General features: G+C 38.5%; 1 protein-coding gene across 1 annotated transcript in view; it reads right to left on the reverse strand.

Moving 5' to 3' along the window:
- The window catches only part of LOC106131721 (protein madd-4), a 319,633-nt gene that overhangs the window by 36,334 nt on the left and 262,638 nt on the right, over positions 1 to 20,661 (reverse strand). The window contains exons 7-12 of the mRNA XM_060951743.1: positions 11,598 to 11,742; positions 9,894 to 10,023; positions 9,323 to 9,438; positions 7,599 to 7,699; positions 3,998 to 4,150; positions 1,511 to 1,635 (exon numbers count right to left, since the gene is read on the reverse strand). Of these exons, the coding sequence (XP_060807726.1) occupies positions 1,511 to 1,635; positions 3,998 to 4,150; positions 7,599 to 7,699; positions 9,323 to 9,438; positions 9,894 to 10,023; positions 11,598 to 11,742 (770 nt within the window). The remainder of the gene's footprint in view (positions 1 to 1,510; positions 1,636 to 3,997; positions 4,151 to 7,598; positions 7,700 to 9,322; positions 9,439 to 9,893; positions 10,024 to 11,597; positions 11,743 to 20,661) is intronic.

The raw sequence follows: 20,661 nt of genomic DNA on the forward strand, positions 1-20,661 counted from the left end.
CTGCAGTGATCCCATTGTGACACCAATGAAGCTCCTAAAGTCAGCAAAGTCCGTGGCCAATGAAGTGACGTTAGGTGATGGATTAGCTTGCTGTAAACTGCACTGGAAGTCCTCCATTTTTGAGTTGAACAGTGTCATCATGTCGTTTATAGATTTTTGAATCGATTCCATTATGTGTTCTTATTTGAGAGGAAACTTAACAACTGGCAGGTAGACTATGTTATTTGACAATAATGTTCATATAAATTATAATAAAATTTGAATAAATTAGATTTTTAAAATATTAAAATTACAGAGAGGCTAAAAACTACAACTTTTTGTTTCACTGCTACCCACCGAAAAAAAAGAGATGGAGTGATCCTATTCTAAAAAAGCGTCGGGAACCACACGGCACGAAGATGATGTAAACTTTTTTAGAAAAAGAAATGAATTTACAGAAATATAATAATCTACTTCGAAAAAGTATTATAAATCACAATTTTCCTCAGAAAAATGTAAAAATAATATACAATTCGAATCAAAAGTAATTCGTTATTCGAATGTGTAGTTGGATATTCATATTTCAAGTGTAAATTTATGTACAGGGTGATATAATATTATCAGAGTTTTAGAGCGCGTTTATTTATATCGAACCGAAATAAAATATTTATGTGCATTTGGACTAAAGATTATAATTTAATATGCCTTTTTAAAGTAGGAGTTAGTCCTTTTCGGATCGAGTCCAATTAGGTATTTGTATAATATTAAAAGGTGATTTTTAAGCAATGTCATTTAGACCCGTTTATATTTACATAATGTATTTTTCCTATAATATGTTATTTCTCGTTTTAAATATGTACCATGTATGTTTTGAGTACTCGTTAGCATTTATCTCTAAAAAATATTTATATTAATTATAAATCATGTTACTGTATTTATAAATGGAACAGAAATCCTACTCTCTGCCTATCCAAAAGGAAAACAGGTATTATTGTATGTATGTATGTATTTATAAAAATTTGCATTTAGTACAATCTAACGATTTCCTAGTTTTTGCTAAATCGGTAATTTAAATTATTGTTGTGTTACAATTTTTTGTCACAGACATATACCATGTTATATGTATAAACATTAAACACATTTACAATAATAAACGAATTATATGTAAAAAACTTTAATAATACTTACTGTCTAATATACAGGCTTATTGAAAAAACACTGGCATTAATAAAATATTTTTTTTTTTTAGTTCTGACTTCGAATTTTTACGTTTCGAGTTTGTATGAAATGTCAGACATAAATACTGTTTCTTTAATAAAAAAAAAATTATTTCATTCTGAACGTGGCCCTATCAGTCTATTTTAGACTGTCGGCTCTCTCTACCCCGCAAGGGGTATATTCACGTAACTATATATATATGTATGTTTAACTATATGAATGTAGCGTAAAAAAATAATTGGCCATGTGTTTAAAAAATAAACCTACAATTTTTTTTTTACTTTTAAAAAATACGTTTTATTATTAAACTTACGTAGCTTCGACGGGTATGTCAGGTTCCCCCACTAGTCGCTCCGTCTTGGGCCCTGGAGGTGGGTACTGCTGTATGAGTGGCTGTGTATGGTACACCACACCGGGAAGCAAATCTTCTATATCATCCTGTAGATGTGATACTTTTTTTTTATAATTTCTTTTGAAGAAAAAAAAATACAGTTCATTATTAACGTAAGTACTGCCAACATCACAAAATCAATATTGCCATATTTTCATAACGTCGTTTAACGTCATTTAGAGAAAGTGAAACAGCGATAGTTTTAACTACCCGGGACTTCGCTTCAGTGCGAATTTCCATATAAGAAATTTGGAAATTGTAATCTGGAAATTCGCATTTTTTGCGACACAATTGAATCTGCGAAGACCTGTACTGTATTTTTAGGTGGCGCTAAATTCGCGCGGGTGAAGCTGCGGGTTAAAGCATAAACATTCAAAACGGTAACAGTTCTTTCCATCATGACTTGACCAAGGATCGAACCCGGGATCTTTTGATTCAGAGGCGAGAATCCGACCACTGCGCTAAGCAAGCCAATATAATTATATAAAACTTGTGATAAAGTATATCATGTATTCATAAAAAAAACCTAAAATGTCATTAGCCTGTTTTGATTCACAAAGACAAATTAAAAAACTAAGAATAACTCATATTGCTCGCTCGACCGCGTTCCAAACTTGAAAATGGAATTTCATTTTTAATTTTGTTCCATTCCACGCAAAGTTAAACTAACATCAACAAAGAATTTTCCATTAAAACGAGGGAAAAAATATAATTAAAGTGAATATAATATTATGCAAAATTTAACAAAGCCAGGCGGTTGTCAATTTTGGGGACAATGGAACGTATTTTGTAGGTGTACATTATTTATTTGAGCAAAATGTGTTTGGCGCTTGTTCAGGGAGATTAAAATGAAACGTTATCAAGTTCTTTTTTGATCGAATTAAGATACTCGCTTTTATTCCTTTTCTGAAAGAATCTGAATGAGATTCGATTAAGTGTGTTGTCAAAAAACTTCGAGAATCATTCGTAGAAAAAATTGTGTTTAATATTTGTTATAAACCTGTCATTCTTTGAGACAATGGGTTAGTAATTTGTCATTATCTGAATCACAATTTCATAATTATGCATTTTAACTGAATATACTAATAGATAATGTAAGTAGTAATAGACCTTAGAACTCCTTTATCCACACTAATAATAAAGAGGAAAGATTTGTATTTTTGTATTTTTGTATGTTTGTGTGGAATAAACTCAAAAACTTCTGGTCCGATTTTGATAAAATTTGGCACAGATATAGAATAGACCTTCAAAAGTGACATAGGCATAAATTTGTTTTGAAATAAATTAGTTTTCAGGTAGATTATTCAACATTCATAAAGTAATCCGGGAAAATAAGCGCTACCGAAAATCTTTCCGTGCGTGCGCTGGATCCACTGTTGATTATACAGACATACAATGTATTACAAAAATAAAGGTATTTTGCAGATCTATAAAAAAGTCCGCGACACGATATATCTAACTTCTATAATTTAGTAACTACAAGGTATGAAATAAACAGGCATGCGATAGGCAAGTTCTTAAAGGCATGTTTCCATGGCCGTAAAAATACATATATCCGCCTCGTTCCCGCGGAAAGACAATCTTTTCATTAGCCACGGCTTGGAATGCACATTTATGGTTATAAAACCTAACCTCATTTTTATTAGGGTTCCTTATAAGCAGAACAGCTGATACCAATGGCGCAAGATCTGGAGATCTCTGGTCGGTTAAGGGGTTCGCACCCATCTCTAGTCAAGATACACTCCACCTTACAGAGTTGTGGTAAGTTGTATAACTGGATTACCGAGGTCAAATGATAGTCACTTCATTTAAGTTAATTTATTCCTAGATCGTGGTTATAGGCGGACCCCAGACTCCTTTTTAGAGACTAAAGTCCACCCCCCGAATTTAGGTAGTAGGTTGTGTAACTAGGTAATGAAAGTTAGATGAGAATCGCCCTCTAGAGCTGACTTACTCTCCACTGGATCATGGTCAAAGAGTACTATTTTAGTTAGTCTGTGGTTAAAGACGAATCCTGGACTCTGTCCTAATTGGGATACAACTAGGACAAATGGCAGAAAGATGGTAAGACCTTGTTTCCATGTCGGTTTAATATGACGGCTTTTTTATTGATTATTTGACGGCCTCTGTGGCGCAGCGGTAATACGCTTGTCTGTGACACCGGAGGTCACGAGTTCGAATTACGGTCAGGGCATGATGAGAGACGAACTTTCTCTGATTGATCTGGGTCTTGGATGTTTATCTATGTATATAAGTAATTATTATAAAATATAGTATCGTTGAGTTGGTGTCTCGTTACACAAGTTCCGAACTTCGAGGCTAACTCAATCTGTGTAATTTGTCCCGTATATATTTATTTATTTAATATAATCTGTGGTCGGGTTCAGAGCTGCTAAACAAATGGAATACCTCATTTTCATCAGGTTCCCTGTAAACAGGACAGCTGATGCCAGTTGAACAGGGTCTGGAGATCTCCGGTCTGATGAGTGGGTCGCACCCCCCTCCAGCCGGGGTACACTCCACCCCCCTAACCTGTACTCCTTCCCCGCACGATACTGAGCACTGGAACAAAAGAACGATATCATATACTGAGCACTGGAACAAAAGAACGATATCATTATTTGTGTTAAGATGAAGAAGATGTGCCGTGTGGTTGCCGGCACTTTAGAATAAAACCACTTAATAGCTTTCCATATAGCAAAAGGCGACTAAGGGATAGGTTTACAAACTTTACTTTAATCCTTTTGTTTTTTTAAGGTTTATATCATTTGCTGGGAGAATAGTGACAGGTTGGTAGCCCGTCGCCTAAAAGAAGAATCTTAAGTATTATTAGCCTTTCCCTATTTTAATCGAATATTTCTTCTTCATTCGTGCCGTGTGGTTCCCGGCACTAATACAAAAAAGAAAAGGACCACTCCACCTTTTCCCCATGGGTGTTGTAAAAGGCGACTAAGGGATAATCTTATAAGATCCCCATGGTACGTCCATGAGTAAGAGGTGACTAAGGGATATGCTTTTTATCTTGGGATTCTTTTATTTAGCGATGGGCTAGCATCCTATCAGTATTTGAATATCAATTATATCATTAAGCCAAACAGCTGAACGTGGCCATTCAGTCTTTTCGGGACTATTGGCTCTGTCTACACCAGCAGGGATCTGATCTGATTAACGTCTATATCCCTTGCGGGGTAGACAGAGCCAACAGTCTTAAAAAACTAAAAATAAATCATTCGAATAATTTCGCACAATCTCAGAGGACAAAGTCCCATCATAACGCCTAGTATCATAATATCCTCATACATACTTGAAAACTCCCGAAATATTTCAACTGAACTCTTATAGCAAACTGAACCGTTAACAAACTATTATGTTTTGCAAACTTTACACGTGGGGCTTAGCTTTTGGAGCCTCCGGCGCTTCGATGGGGCCTTAACATCCACGTGACCACCCCAAGTTATCGTTAACTGAAGTTTGTGTTAAACTTTGTTTATCTTGTGCCGTGTGGTTCCCGGCACCAACAGAAAAAAGAATAGGACCACTCCATCTCTTTCCCATGGATGTCGTAAAAGGCGACTAAGGGGTAGGCTTATAAACTTGGGATTCTTCTTTTAAGCGATGGGCTAGCAACCTGTCACTATTTGAACCCAAAATTCTATCATTAACCCAAACAGCTGAACGTGGCCTATCAGTCTTTTTAAGACTGTTGGCTCTGTCTACCCCGCAAGGGATATAGACGTGATTATATGTGATGTGATGTGTTTGTTTATTTATTTCACCAACGGGAGACGACACACGTCTTATTTTCTATGCGAAGAGAGTATTATAAAACAATTGCTTTGGTGAATAATTATAATGACGTAATGGGTTAGATACAACCTTGAGACTATGAGGGATGACAGTCTCTTAAAGATTAATAACGATAAAGCTTTCCATATAGCAAAAGGCGACTAAGGGATAGGCTTATAAACTTGGGATTCGTATTGATTTCTTAAGGTCTATATAATTTGCTGGAAAAACAGTGTCAACAGTTTTGAAAAGACTAAAGGCAACGTACATCTGTAAAGCTAGCAGCCCATCGCTTAAAAAAAAACCCAAGTTTATAAGCCTGTCCACTAGTCGCCTTTTACGACATTCATGGGAAAGAAATTAAGTGGTCCTATTATTTTTTCTATTGGGCTCGGAAACTACACGGCACATTTTCAAATGCAGCCTAGTTCTTCGCACTCACAGAGTTATAAAGCCGTCTGAGGTGACAGAAGTGGCGGTATGTAAGAAACAGCGTAATTAAAATGGCGTAGTCTCAGCTCAGTGTTGCCAATTAAGAAAACAAACGGGAGAGTCGCTCGGAAAATAATTGGATCGTTTGCTCACTATAACGACGTAACTATTTAAAAAAAAAATTGTGTCGTGGTTTTTATTTTTAATTTTTTGTTATTTTTTTTTTTTTTGGTTTCCGTGACAGTTGCAGATACAGGTGTCACGCCTTATCTTACGGGGTAGACAGAGCCAACAATTTCGAAAAGACTGGAAGGCTACGTTCAACTGGATGGCTTTTTGATGGAATTGAGATTCATTGAGACAGGTACAGGAAGCAGGGATCGTAGCAATTGGAAATCCATAGTCTCTGCCTACCCCAATGGGAGACAGGCGTGATTGCTTGTACGTATGTTAAACTTTATTGAGCCCCAAAGATACAATTGGTGAACTTAATAGCCTTCTCTACCAGTAAACTTTCCGCTGTATAGATATACATACATACATATGTACTTGTTACTGTACATACATTGCCGTGTGGTTCCCGGCACAAATACAAAAAAGAATAGGACCACTCCATCTCTTTTCCATGGATGTCGTAAAAGGCAACTAAGGGGTAGGCTTATAAACTTGGGATTCTTCTTTTAGAGCCAAATAGCTGAACGTGGCCTATCAGTCTTTGCAAGACTGTAGGCTCTGTCTACCCCGCAAGGGATATAGACGTGATTATATGTATGTATGTACATTGTGTTTCTCGGGAGAGTAACTGTAGACGAAATCTAGTTCAGTACTATACCTAATCTAGTTTTAGTTAGAAAAAGTATACAGAAATACAAAATTCGCACACATTCGTCGAATCTGGAGCGCCTTCGGGGCTCCGAGATATTGTGTGAAACTTTACTACGGACGGAGTATTGGAAATTCTAAACATTGTAGTTTTATATGTTCCGGCGCAACATTGTCGCGTTTTGAGAGACCAACTTTGATCTTAGCTAGTTTATGTGCATTTGAAGACGTGATTCTAGTTTTTGTAGCCCTTAAATATCGGTCACGTTCGCTTGTTTATGAAAAACTAACGTTTTTACCCACAGCTACGCCCGCGCGAATTCAGCGCCATCTAACAAATGAGCGATGAAATATCATCATACATACATACAGGTCAAACTGAGAAACACCTTTTTTTAAGTCGGTTAAAAGTTTGTGGGCTTGTCCCTGTAGCACGGCACGTGCGACGCCATTTTTATCTCGCTGTCCCTTTTCACGACATTGTGAAAAGCGAAACAGCGATAGCTTAGCCTGTTTTTTAATCTGTGCAATTTGTCACATATGTATTTATTTAATACTTATGTGACAAATTGCACAGATTAAAAAAAAAGTATTTATTTAAGTGCCGTGTGGTTCCCGGCACCAATAAAAAAAAGAATAGGACCACTCCATCTCGTTCCCATGGATGTCGTAAAAGGCGACTAAGGGATAGGTTTACATACTTGTGATTCTTTTTTAGGCGATGGGCTAGCAACCTGTCACTATTTGGATCTCAATTCCATCATTAAGCCGAGCAGCTGAATGTGGCCATTCAGTCTTTTCGGGACTATTGGCTCTGCTCTGTCTACCCCGTAATTGATAAAGACGTGATCATATGTATGTATGTAGTATTTATTTAAGGGCATTTCCCTCCAATCCGCCTGATGAGAAGCAAGAAGAAGTCTATATCAACCATTATTAAGGATAAAAATCTCAGGGTATATCTACTTACCCCCGACCAGGGTCCGGCGACCCACGTGGGGCACTCCTGGGTATTGCAAGGTTGTGTAGACCTCGGAGCTGGCGCCACACATCCCGGTTCTGGACTGGATCCTGTTGCAAAACAAAAAAGATTAGGATTTTGAAAGTATCTATCTAGGATGAATGAAAACAGGTTGACTAAGCAGATATACAAGGAGAGTGTGGAGGGAAAGGTCGGAGTGGGAAGACCTAGACGAACGTATCTTGATCAAATTAAGGACGTCCTGGTAAAGGGTCAGGTCGAAAGTACCCGAAACCGCCGAGCTTGCATGAAGAGAGTTATGAATGTGGATGATGCGAAGGAAGTATGCAGAGATCGTGGCAAGTGGAGAGAGGTAGTCTCTGCCTACCCCTCCGGGAAAGAGGCGTGATTTTTACAAAATAGGAACAAATTATTTTTTTGTTTTTAGCGAATCCCACGGGATCCATAGTTTTTACCGGGTAGAAAGGTACCCAATGTCTTGAAAAAGGCAGATGTTAGGAGTATCCGTAATCGTCGAATATGCATGAAAAGAGTAATGAGTGTGGAGGAAGCGGGTGAGGTCTGTAAGGATCGCAGCAAGTGGAATTCCATAGTCTCTGCCTACCCCAATGGGAAACAGGCGTGATGGTGTGTATGTATATATATATTAAGGTACCCTATGAACTACTCCAGACTCTAAATTTTTGATAAAAAAGCTAAATGGCTCATAAGTATTGGTCTATATAAGTAGGTAGTGCTATTCGCAACAAACATAACATATAATCACGTTAATATCCTCCGCGGGGTAGACAGAGCCAAAAGTCATTAATACACTTGAGATTGCCGGGAACCACACGGCACCAAAAGCCGTGAATGCGTTCGCAACAAAAGAAATGAAATTCCAAATGTCTAGTACAATACAAAATCGACTTGAGAATTTTACTCCAAGTTCCAACATTTGCTAGAAATTTATTTCCACTTTCAATCTTAAGATTGGATTGGTTCATTAATACACTCGAATGAGTGTTCGTGCCGGCTGTTATTTTAACAGCGCAATCAGCCATCAAGTTGGTTTTACTGTTACCGTTTTCATATTAATTACTAAATAGCATTGACTTTATGAAGATATCCATAGATCACTAGTTTTGTCTTTTATTATTAGACCTAGAGTTAAGCCGTTTTTTAACGTTCCCGCGGGAATTCGAGAAATCCTCTCTTTATATGGGTTGGTATGCTAGTCAATCAATTAGTCTGTATAAATAAATAAATACATAGGTATATACGGAACAAAGTAGACAGAGTCAGTTTCGAAGTTAGTTCGAAAATTGTGTTACGAAATACTAATTCAACGATAATACTAAATTTAAAAATAGATGTAGTGTACGTACTATCTGCATTGCTGCAGTGTAGTTTGATCCGCCGCTTCTTCTACACATGCGCTTTGGAAGCAGTAGTAGTTATAATTAGATTTAAGTGATGTGACGTCAATAAGTGATACCTTGTATCCAATTTTGAAAATTAATCTATTCTATTCTAACTTTTTATGTCGCGTCGTGTCGTGTCATGTCGGGTCGTGTCATGTCGTGTCATGTCGGGTCGTGTTGTGTTGTGTTGTGTCGTGTCGTGTCATATCGTGTCATGTCGGGTCGTGTTGTGTTGTGTCATGTCGTGTCGTGTCGTGTCGTGTCGTGTCATGTCGTGTCGCATCGTGTCGTGTCGTGTCGTGTTATTACCTGGTTCATAAGTGTCCGCTCTGGTGACATTGGCCGACCTAGCGCAGAGGACCCGCCGGCTTCGAACCCCCCCACCGCAGCTCACGCTACAAGACGACCACTCGCCCACGTACCATCTAGAGGAAAAGAGGAGTCACAACCGAGGAGTATAAATGGCCAATCATACTATACCTTTATAAATCGTATACATACATACATACATACATACATATCATCACGTCTATATCCCTTACGGGGTAGACAGAGCCAACAGTCTTGAAAAGACTGAAAGGCCACGCTCAGCTGTTTGGCTTTTTGATAGAATTGAGATTCAAATAGTGACATGTTGCTAGCCCATCGCCTAAAAGAAGACTTTCAAGTTTATAAACCAATCCCTTAGTCGCCTTATACGACATCCGTGGGAAAGAGATGGAGTAGCCCTATTTTTTTTTCTATTGGTGCCGGGAACCACACGGCACGCATAAATTGCATATCTATACTAATAACCGTTTTTTTTTTTTTTTATAAAAAGATTTATAAAATATAAGTACGATCAGAAATTACAGAAACATACATAATAAAAAATACTCACTTGAACGGGCATGGGTGGGTATTACACCTTACGACCGAAGCTTGGGGCTTGCTCGACGCGTCGCATAGTTCTTCGGGGGCGTCAGAGCCTGTCAGACGATCTCTACACACCGCTAAAGACATCTTGTAACCTGAAACAATGATTTATTTAATGAAATGAAATTATAGTGAGGTGTGCCGTGTGGTTATATATATAATAACATTTCGGCATTAAATTTAAAATCCCGAAAGACTTTAAAAAAATTTACAGATAAGAATTTAACAAAAAATTTGATCAATGAACTTTATCCATAAATAATGATCAAAAAACTTAATTAACCCTACAACTCTTAAGTACGAAGCATTGTTAAACCTTGCCGTGGACGAAAGAGGCATTTATCATTGGGGTCTAATTAACAACTGAAATGTCTAACGAAACACACGGGTTCATGTGGTCCCAATACTGTTTTGGAGGGTTAAAGGAGAAATTTATATACATACATATGGTCATGTCTATAACCCTTGTGGGGTAGACAGAGCCAACAGTCTTGAAAAGACTGATAGGCCACGCTCAGCTATTTGGTTTAATGACAGAATTGAGATTCAAATATGTAGTGAGAGGTTGCTAGCCCATCGCCTTAAAAAAAGAATCCCATGTGTGTAAGCTTATCCCTTAGTCGCCTTTTACGACATCCATAGGAAAGAGATGGAGTGGTCCTATTCTTTTTTGTACTGGTCTCGGGTACCACACGGCACCATAAACTAGTGTACAAAAAATCCCGATAATTTTCAATCCCGCGGGAATTTTTGGAAGTCTAAGGGTTAATAAACTTAGTATTCTGATGGGCTAGCAACCTGTCACTATTTGAATCTCAATTCTATCACTAAGCCAAACAGCTGAACATTGGCTTAGTCTTTTCAAGACTGTTGGCTCTGTCTACCCCGCAAGGGATGTAGACGTGATTATTAAAGTATATATATTGTCCCAAAATTCCAAACAGAGCAACGCTCGTCGCAACACCTAGTTACCAACGGAACAATGTTTCATTGTAATTAATTCGAGACATAGTTAATTGCCTGAGCCTTCTAATTTATATCGACGTCTACCATTAGCGGGGCGTACTGATAAATCAGGGTATATCCATTTCATTGGAACAAAGCGACGTCTTTTCCCTTTACTGGGACGACAGAGCCTGCGTAGTAAGTGTTGAAAGAATTATTATTCGTATCGATTCTCGGTTTTTCACCTCTATGGTGCGACGGTTTTTATTAGCGTGTGTATTTGTAGGTATTTAGTTTGATTCCTAGTTAGGTAAAGACCATCCCATACCATATGGTCACGTCTGTCTACATATATATTAAAAAAATATATTGTGTAAAAGTGAGCCGTGTGGTTCCCGGCACCATTACAAAAAAGAATAGGACCACTCCATCTCTTTACCACGGATGTCGTAAAAGGCGACTAAGGGATAGGCTTATAAACTTGGGATTCCTCTCACTATTTGAATCTCAATTCTATCTTAAAGCCAAATAGCTGAACGTGGCCTATCAGTCTTTACAAGACTGTTGGCTCTGTCTACCCCGCAAGGGATATAGACGTGATTATATGTATGTATGTATGTAAAAGTGAGATCTTTAAATTAAAAAAAAAAACAGAATGGAGAAACTAAAGATATCAGTCAGATATGTGTCTGTCAGTGTGTCAAAATTTAGTTATCACACTCACCCCCCCCACAAGTAGCGGAGCATAAAGACCCGGGGGCAGCCAGCCAGTGGTACCTGGGCCGGGAGCAGGAGGACCCATCCCCACCACAGACACCGCACTCGTCGACTCTTCTGGTGGAGCCGACTCGGAGGTCGCAGCCGACGCGCTGGAGACAAAAAAAAAGGAAATTAACTCTGTTTTTCTTTTGTTTTGTTCATAGACGTAGAAAAAAAGGCGGACAGAGGGTGGCTTGAACAAAAGTGAAGCATCGTAGTGGCAGAAAACTTGCCATTTCTTGAGTTAATCTATGAAATTTATTGGTGAGAGTTTGTGCGTGAGGCGTGTGTATATACAATGGGCATACTATTGGTCCTTCATTTTGCTGTGTAGTAAAATTCCGTCTCCCTATCTGTCCATATATATAGTTTAGTTATTTTAATTCTGTTAAGCGGGAGAAATTTAAGAGTAAAAGTATCAAAATCCCAACAAATAAAAAACTTTAAGAGAAATGAGGTAAATAGAGGACGCTCCACTTAACTCCACCGACAAGACACACAGACATGCATATAGTCACGTCTATATCCCATGCGGGCAAGACTGAGCCAACAGTCTTGAAAAGACCAAAATGCAAAGTTTAGCTCAGGCTTTATGATGGAATCGTGATTCAAATAGTGACAGCTTGCTAACCCATCGCCTAAAATAAGAATCTCAAGTTCAAAGCCTTTACCTTAGTCGCCTTTTACGACATCCACGGGAACGAGATGGAGTGGTCCCATTCCAAAGTGGCGGAAAGCACATGGCACATATAAATAAAGGCTTCTGAATATATTTTGTGACTAAAACAAAAACCATCACATTGTCTTTCAACCTAAATTCAAATTTGCCGTGAAAAATGTTGAAGAAGGTACCCTGTCAAATAAAGTTCCCGCGATCTTAATAACCGGTCCCCATACATCACGCTGAGAAACTTGTGTGGCGCGGATAAACGTATTCATGTTGGTAAAAAACTAAATGGTATGTCTAGATGTGCCGTGTGGTTCCCGGCAAAAGCAGAAGAATGAATAGGACCAATCCATCTCTTTCCCATTGATTGTCGTTAAAGGTGACTAAGGGATAGACTTGGGATTCTTGCTTTAGGGCTATTTGATGGGCTAGCAACCTGTCACTATTTGAATCTCAATTGTATTTTTAAGTCAAACAGCTGAACGTGACCTATTGTATTTTTTTAGTCCATTGGCTCTGTCTATCCCGCAAGGGATATAGACGTGGTGAGATGTACGTATGTACGTCTAGATAGCTTTATGTGTATAGGTGAAACTTTGTCTCATATATGAATGGAAAAACTTATTTGATTGAAACCACTAAAAGTTATTTAAATATAACAAAAGATAATAAGCTAACTAGAATAACTGATTCTAAACTTCCACGTTGCATTATACTATTTATAAATAATACATACACATCCCTTGCCGGGTAGACAGAGCCAACAGTCTTGAAAAGACTGAAAGGCCACGTTCAGCTGTTTGGCTTATTGATAGAATTGAGATTCAAATAGTGACAGGTTACTAGCCCATCGCCTAAAAGAAGAATACCAAATTTATAAGCCAATCCCTAAGTCGCCTTTTACTACATCCATGGGAAAGAGATGGAGTAGTCCTATTCTTTTTCCTAATGGTGCCGGGAACCACACGGCAGACATAAATTAATACAGGTATAAAACGTGCGCGTTACTTACCTGTATTTTATGTCGGACGTTGCGAATTATGTTTGAATAAAGGTGCGTTCCGTGCGCGTTTAATACCTGTATTATTTATAAATCTATACTAATATTATAAAGCTGAAGAGTTTGTTTGTTTGAACGCGCTAATCTCAGGAACTACTGGTTCGAATAAAAAAATTCTTTTTGCGTTGAATAAACCATTTATCGAGGAAGGCTTAAGGCTATATAACATCACGCTGCAACTATTAGGAGCGAAGAAATAATGGAAAATGTGAAAAAAAAGGGGGGAAATTATTCAACCTTAAGGGCTTCAATGATATCCAAAATAAATATTCCACGCGGACGAAGTCGCGGGTATAGCTAGTACTTAATATTAAATCTGTTATATTTTTCTTTACTATAAAATCTGATAAGTTGTTTTTGGTTTATATGCGAACATACAAATATACGTACCGGTGAAAAACATCAATTTTTAAAGTTGTTACATATCCCTATCCCTTAGTCGCCTATTACGAAGTCCATGGAAACCAGATGGAGTGGTTCTAATCTTTTTTTTTATTGGTGCACACACCACACGGCCGGAAAAAACCTCAAAAATTACCTCTTAACTTTAAAAGCGACCGTTCAATATCCACCATTTAAGATAAAATACAACCTCACCCCTTCACACCTATACATTATCCTCTTTGCAAGAGCGAGACGGCACGACCTACTTTATTATGATAATCGGAAAATTTGCCACATTTGTGTGAAAAGTACCTCTCGACTCGATTCTGAAACTCACTGAATAAGTGATGAGAGCGTCATTGGTACATATAGGGGTGATTTATAACCGCTCGAGGGTAGAAACAGATTTTTTGATTTATCCCTAATACTTTACAAACGATTTGATATATCAAACGAAGGTCTTTTTATAATGGTAAATCGTTTTTTAATATAATAATATTGGTATCTTTGGGTTGGTGAATACATTCATACATATATTCACGTCTATTTCCATGCGGGGTAGACAGAGCCATCAGTGTCGAAATGATTGAAAGGCAACGTTCAGATGTACGGCGTCGTGATAGAATTGAAATAGTGACAGGTAGCTAACCCATCGCCTTAAAGAAGAATCCCAAGTTTATTAGCCTATCCTTTAGTCGCGTTTTACGATATCCATAGAAATGTGATGGAGTGGCATTTTTTTTCTATTATTATCGGGAATCACACGGCAGTGAATCATTGATATGATTTCATATTTAATTAAAGGAATTAAAAAAAAAATAATCGAGCGAAGCCACGTGCTATAACACGTATAGTAATGTACTTACTAAAGGTACAAAAAAAAACTTACAACTTTTACCGATATCTATAAAACGAAAACTCGAACCAATTCAAAACTTTCGTCCAAAATATAAAAAAAAAACCGTTGAAACGAGGTCACAAAACTCGAGTAAGTATAGGAGTGACTTCTTAAAAAATTAGTATTCCTTCACCGCACAGTAGGGATTATGCAAATAAACCTTCGAAGTTGCCACTTAAATAATATATGAAATTATGTAAAACATCCGTTCTACTTGCGTTAGTGCTGTTTCGTGAGTTCGAAAAAACGCGACTCGACAAGTTTCGGAGATATCGACCGATCGTGACTTTGCACTTTTGCGTTGGAAGAGCTTTTATAAGTTCACTGAGTGACAAGTTTTTTGAATTTTTACGGCTTACGGAAAACTGTTTCGTGTTAATGTGTTTTTGACCGACTTAAAAAAGGACGAGGTTGTCGATTCGGCCGTATTTTTTGCTCATACTGGTCTGGTAGAGAAGATAATTGTGTGTTTATGGCGACGTCACTAATGTCACACATCAACTTTCAATCATGGTGAAGAAACTGACGCGCTCAGCCAATGGCAGGAAAGAATCTAAAAAAAAAATAAAAAAAAAATAATAATAAACAAAGTTATGGATTGGAGCAAAAATACAACCTCCGACTCAATATCGTTGGAGACGCGGTTCCCCTGGCATCACACATAGCCTATTATTTTTAAATATTATAATAAAGTTAAATTATATTATCTATACGACTTTATTCAACTTTCAATATATATTTTTTATATCATCATATACAAAAATCTGACAAGATCTTTTGGAAATCGCAGGTTTCGTTCATTTCACTTGTCAAAAGGAACATTTCAAGATCAACATTACTTTTTACTAGAATAATACCTAAAAACCTACTCCAGCGGGGGTTTTCTTTGAATAAAAAATGAGTATTGAAACCTCTGACACAATGCCGGATGCGACCTGACATCATCAGGGAATGAGGACGCGAAATAATAAGGCTCGGGCGTGGTGCAAGCCATGAGATGTAGCGGGTTCCCACTTCACAGTAAGCAAGACTAGCTGTGCCAGCGACTTCGTCTGCGTAAAATAGTTATTTCGGGCATCATTGAAGCCCTGTGGGATGAATAATTTTCCCCGTTTTTTTTTTCACATTTTCCATTATTTCTTTGGTTATATATATAGGTTATATCCTTATAGTTGCAGCGTGATGTTTTATAGCCTAAAGCCTTCCTCGATAAATGTTCTATTCAACACAAAAATGTTCAATTTGAACCAGTAGTTCCTGAGATTAGTGTTCAAACAAACAAACTCTTCAGCTTTATAATATTAGTATAGATAAGAATTAGGGTGCATGCAAGCTCTGTAAATGTTGTCATTATTTTTTTCTAGATTAATATTGTGCCGTGTGGTTCCCGGCACCATTACAAAAGAATAGGACCACTCCATCTCTTTCCCACGGATGTCGTAAGAGCCGACTAAGGGATAGACTTGGGATTCCTCTTTAATGTAAATCCCTGCCAATCTAAGGTCTGCCGCGCCGATGGATGCATGGCTAGGGGCGAGCCTAGTCTCGAGCGTGCCACTTCCGCCATGGGGTTGGGCGACCCCCAGGTAATGGCTAGCCTTACCCTGGCATGCGGGGCTCTGCTGGGGCGGACAAAATTTTTCCCTAGCGTCTCGTGGGAATCGCATGGATGCAAATCTTTTGAAAGAGCACCTAGATGGCGGCGATGGTGTCCGCACCCCATCACGTCTCGTTCCCGGCGGGAGCGGTATGCGGTCTGCTGAAAGCCGCTTTGCGACGATGAATGTAAGAGGAGGAATGAAGGATAAGATTGAGGAAGTATGCCAGATGATGGATGAAAGACGTTTGGATGTGTTGTGCGTGAATGAAACGAAGCGGAAAGGATGCGACGCGACGCAGCACGGCCCTTACACGGCGTATTGGTCTGGAATTTCCAGTACCAGCCGAGGCTGTCAAGGGGTCGGTCTAATTCTTTCTGCACGAATGGCTGAGTGCGTGAATGAGTATGAGTGTGTCAGCCCTCGTCTTCTATGGATTAGGCTGAAAGTTGGAATCACTCGGATCTTCGTTCTAGGTGTTTATGCACCTTGGGATGTGGGTTCGAGGGGTACAACATCAGCAAAAAGCGAAAACGAGGAGTTCTGGAATAGTGTAAGAGAAGTATTGAAAGTTACCAAGCCAAATGAGAAGATTATTATGTTAGGTGATTTTAATGGATGGGTGGGTGTAAAGCGTGATGGATATGAAAAGGTGCTTGGTGCGTTTGGTGACGAAAAGGTGAATGATAATGGAAGAAGTGTATTAGAAATTTGTCTAGAGTGGGATCTTTTTGTGTCGAACTCAATGTTTCAACATAAAGAGATCCACACCTACACAAGAGTGGAAGGTATTTTAAAAAGTATGATAGACTTTGTGATTGTAGATGAAAGATTGAAGAACAAAGTGCTGGATACCCGTGCATATCGCGGTGCTGGCATTGACTCGGACCATTTACTGGTGATATCCCGGATAAGGGGTATCTTCAATCGCTGGCGGCACAGGGTAAGGGAGCAAACCAGCGCTTTGGAAAGAGTAAAAGTAGAAAATTTGCAAGATATGGATGTAGGTAAGAAGTATATTAATAGACTGAAGGATGAATTTGAAGATTTAGAGGAAATGAGCGATATTGAAGATGGATGGAAGGAATTTAAAGAAAGAATTGTGAAAGTAGCTGTTGAAGTGTGTGGTGTAAGTAGAAGAAGGAAAGGAAAAAATCACAAAAATGCGTGGATGAGTAAAGATGTGCAAGAACTTGTGCGATTAAAGAAGAAAGCATGGCTGGATTTGTTAGCAGCAAAAGCTAACTTAAGAATGCAAGAGGTTATAGATGAAGATGTGAATGAAGCACGTAAGGAATATAAGAAAATGAAAGATTTGGTTAAGAAAGCTGTGATTAGAAAGAAAGAAGAGTATAAAGAGGATTTTGATAAAAGGCTATCAGAAGACTTTCAGTCAAATCTGAAAGTATTCTGGAAATCCGTAAGGTCAGCCCGAGGAAATACTATAACCAGAGAGCTGACTAGGATCAGATGCCAGGATGGTAGCGTTGTGAAAGGAGAAGAATGTGTACTAAAGATATGGAAGGACTATTTTGAAAGTTTATTTGAAAAAAAGGAAGGAAATAAGAAAGATTTCTGCTATAGCGAAGAAAAAGAGAATGAGATGGAAGGCGAAATTGAAATGTTCGAAATTGTGGAAGCACTTAAGAGTATGAAAGCGGGAAAGGCTGCTGGGTGTGATAGAGTGTCGGTCGAGATGCTTAAAGCAGGAAAAGGCGTAGTAGCTAGTCAGTTGTACTGCCTTTTCAATTTGTGTTGGAGAAGCGGCCGAGTACCAAAAGATTGGTGTAAGGCTGTTATCGTGCCACTTTACAAAGGAAAAGGGTCACAGCTGGACTGCAAAAATTATCGTGGTATAAGCCTGCTTAGCGTCGTCGGCAAATTGTATGCTAAGGTATTGATTAATAGAGTCAGGAATGAAACTGATGACAAAATATGGGATGCTCAAGCGGGATTTCGAAAGGGAATGGGATGTACTGATCAGGTCTTTTCCTTGCGGTGCATAGCCGAAAAGTTTTTGGCCAAGAGTCAAAAAGTCTATTGCACATTCGTAGATCTGGAAAAGGCCTATGACAGAGTTGAGAGGAATGAATTGTGGTCAGCACTTTCTATGCATGGGGTGAGCAGTCTCTTAATACGAGCACTGAAATCCTTATATGAGGATTCGAGTGCTTGTGTCAGGATAAACGGAGCGCACACTGAGTGGTTTAAGATTGAGAAAGGCGTTAGGCAAGGATGTGTTGCGTCACCGTGGCTGTTCAACCTATTTATGGATAGCTGTTTGACAGATTTGAAAGAGTCTAAAAGTGGATTAAGGATGAATGAGTTACTCGTCAAATGTCTGCTCTATGCCGACGATCAGGTTATACTGGCGTCATCAGCGGAGGAGTTACAGGAGATGGTAAACTGTATGCATGAAGCTTTAAAAGAGAAAGGAATGAAAGTGAACGTAAGTAAAACTAAAACACTGGTTTTTGAAATGGAGAAAGAAATGACAGCATGTAATATTTTGATTGGAGGAGAAAAAGTGGAGCAAGTGAAAGAGTTTGTATATCTAGGATCAAAGTTTACATCAGATGGCAAGTATGATAGTGATATTGAAAGGAGAGTGAACGCGGGGAACATGGTGAATGGAGCTTTGCATGCCTTTATGAGCAGTCAGAAACTATCCAAAAAGGCTCGACTGGCTGTGCACAGGGGCGTGTTGGTCCCGACATTAATGTATGGGAGTGAAAGTTGGGTATGGCAAAAGAAGCATGAAAGCAGAATAAATGCAGTGGAAATGAGAGCGTTAAGGAGTATGATGGGTGTGAAATTGAGTGACAGGATAAGGAACAGCGTGATAAGGGAATGTTGTGATGTGAAAGAAGATGTAGTTACAGGAATAGAAAAGGGTATGTTAAGATGGTTCGGTCATGTGGAGAGGATGAATGAAAGCAGGTTGACTAAGCAGATATACAAGGAGAGTGTGGAGGGAAAGGTCGGAGTGGGAAGACCTAGACGAACGTATCTTGATCAAATTAAGGACGTCCTGGTAAAGGGTCAGGTCAAAAGTACCCGAAACCGCCGAGCTTGTATGAAGAGAGTTATGAATGTGGACGAAGCGAAAGAAGTATGCAGAGATCGTGGCAAGTGGAAAGAGGTAGTCTCTGCCTACCCCTCCGGGAAAGAGGCGTGATTTTATGTATGTATGTATGTATGTTAATATTGTGATTGAAAAATACAAGTATTGTGACGAGTGAAAAGATGTAGTCGCCACTAATTCCCTCGGGATATTGGAGTGATTTTGTGAATATAAAAATGTAGCTTCAATTTTCTTATTCACAAATTCTTCTGGTTCGAAGTTCATGATAGCTTCCAGAGCTTTGAGCGACACCGGTCCATCCCTCAATAGTGCAAATAGTTTTTTTCCATTTCCATATTTTCTTCTTCCAAACTTCTATCTGCTGAGATAACCCACCGGAAGTTCGAATCCCTTAAGAAATATGGAAGTCTTCGAGTAAATAGCATACCGACAAAACTACCTCCATTTTGTCGGTATGCAATTTATTATACATACATATTCTCGTATACATACATATACTCGCTGTTTCTCTCACTTTCTCTCTCTCATTTTTGTATGATCTCGTTTACAACCTCTAGAGTGAGTAAACGAAATACTTACGCGATCCTTTGCTTTTCCAAATCTGCCACTGGAGATACACTTGTTTCATTTATTCAGGTTCTCGCAAACCCGCAATCGCTTGTGATTCGCGACACTAGTTACGGCATTCGTACTCGCTCCTTTGTCTAGTACGTACGCTGTTTGCTCCCGTTTTTAAAATTAAAACTATGTGGCTCAGAGTTTAAGCCGAGTTCACATTGAGTTAGTATATCGAGCGAGTTGACTAGTTAATTTATCATTTTAAACTACTAATGCTACTGAATGAAAAGGCAACCCAAAACGTCGAGTGGGCGGTCATTTGATGAGGACACTTTTCTGTTGTGGATTGTGTATCTAGTTTTTTTATACTTGATCGAAGTTTTAAATATACTTATGAATTCTGAAAGTAAAGTTATGTTATAAAATTACCATTCAGCATTTAGCTTGTTGCTTCTCAGTTTGGATACTAAAGGCAAGCATTTTAAGCGCTTTAAACCTCATATAAGTTAAAGACTACAGGTCCCAAAAATACAAAAACAGTGTGTTTTGCTATTAACGGACTGTCAAATTCTAAACGCATTATTTTTTTTCAACCGGCTGCTTGGCTAACACAGAACCAAGTCATGCGTTCTTATTTTAAATTTTTATTATATATAATTTATTCATGAATAAATAATAAATTAGCGACATTTCACAGGCATGCCAAACAGTATTATTCGATGTCCTATTAGTAACTTTGTCATATATAATTAGGAGATTCTTTCTATTTTACTAAAAGT

This window comes from Amyelois transitella, chromosome 26 (genome assembly GCF_032362555.1).
Source record: "Amyelois transitella isolate CPQ chromosome 26, ilAmyTran1.1, whole genome shotgun sequence".
Lineage (NCBI taxonomy): Eukaryota > Metazoa > Arthropoda > Insecta > Lepidoptera > Pyralidae > Amyelois > Amyelois transitella.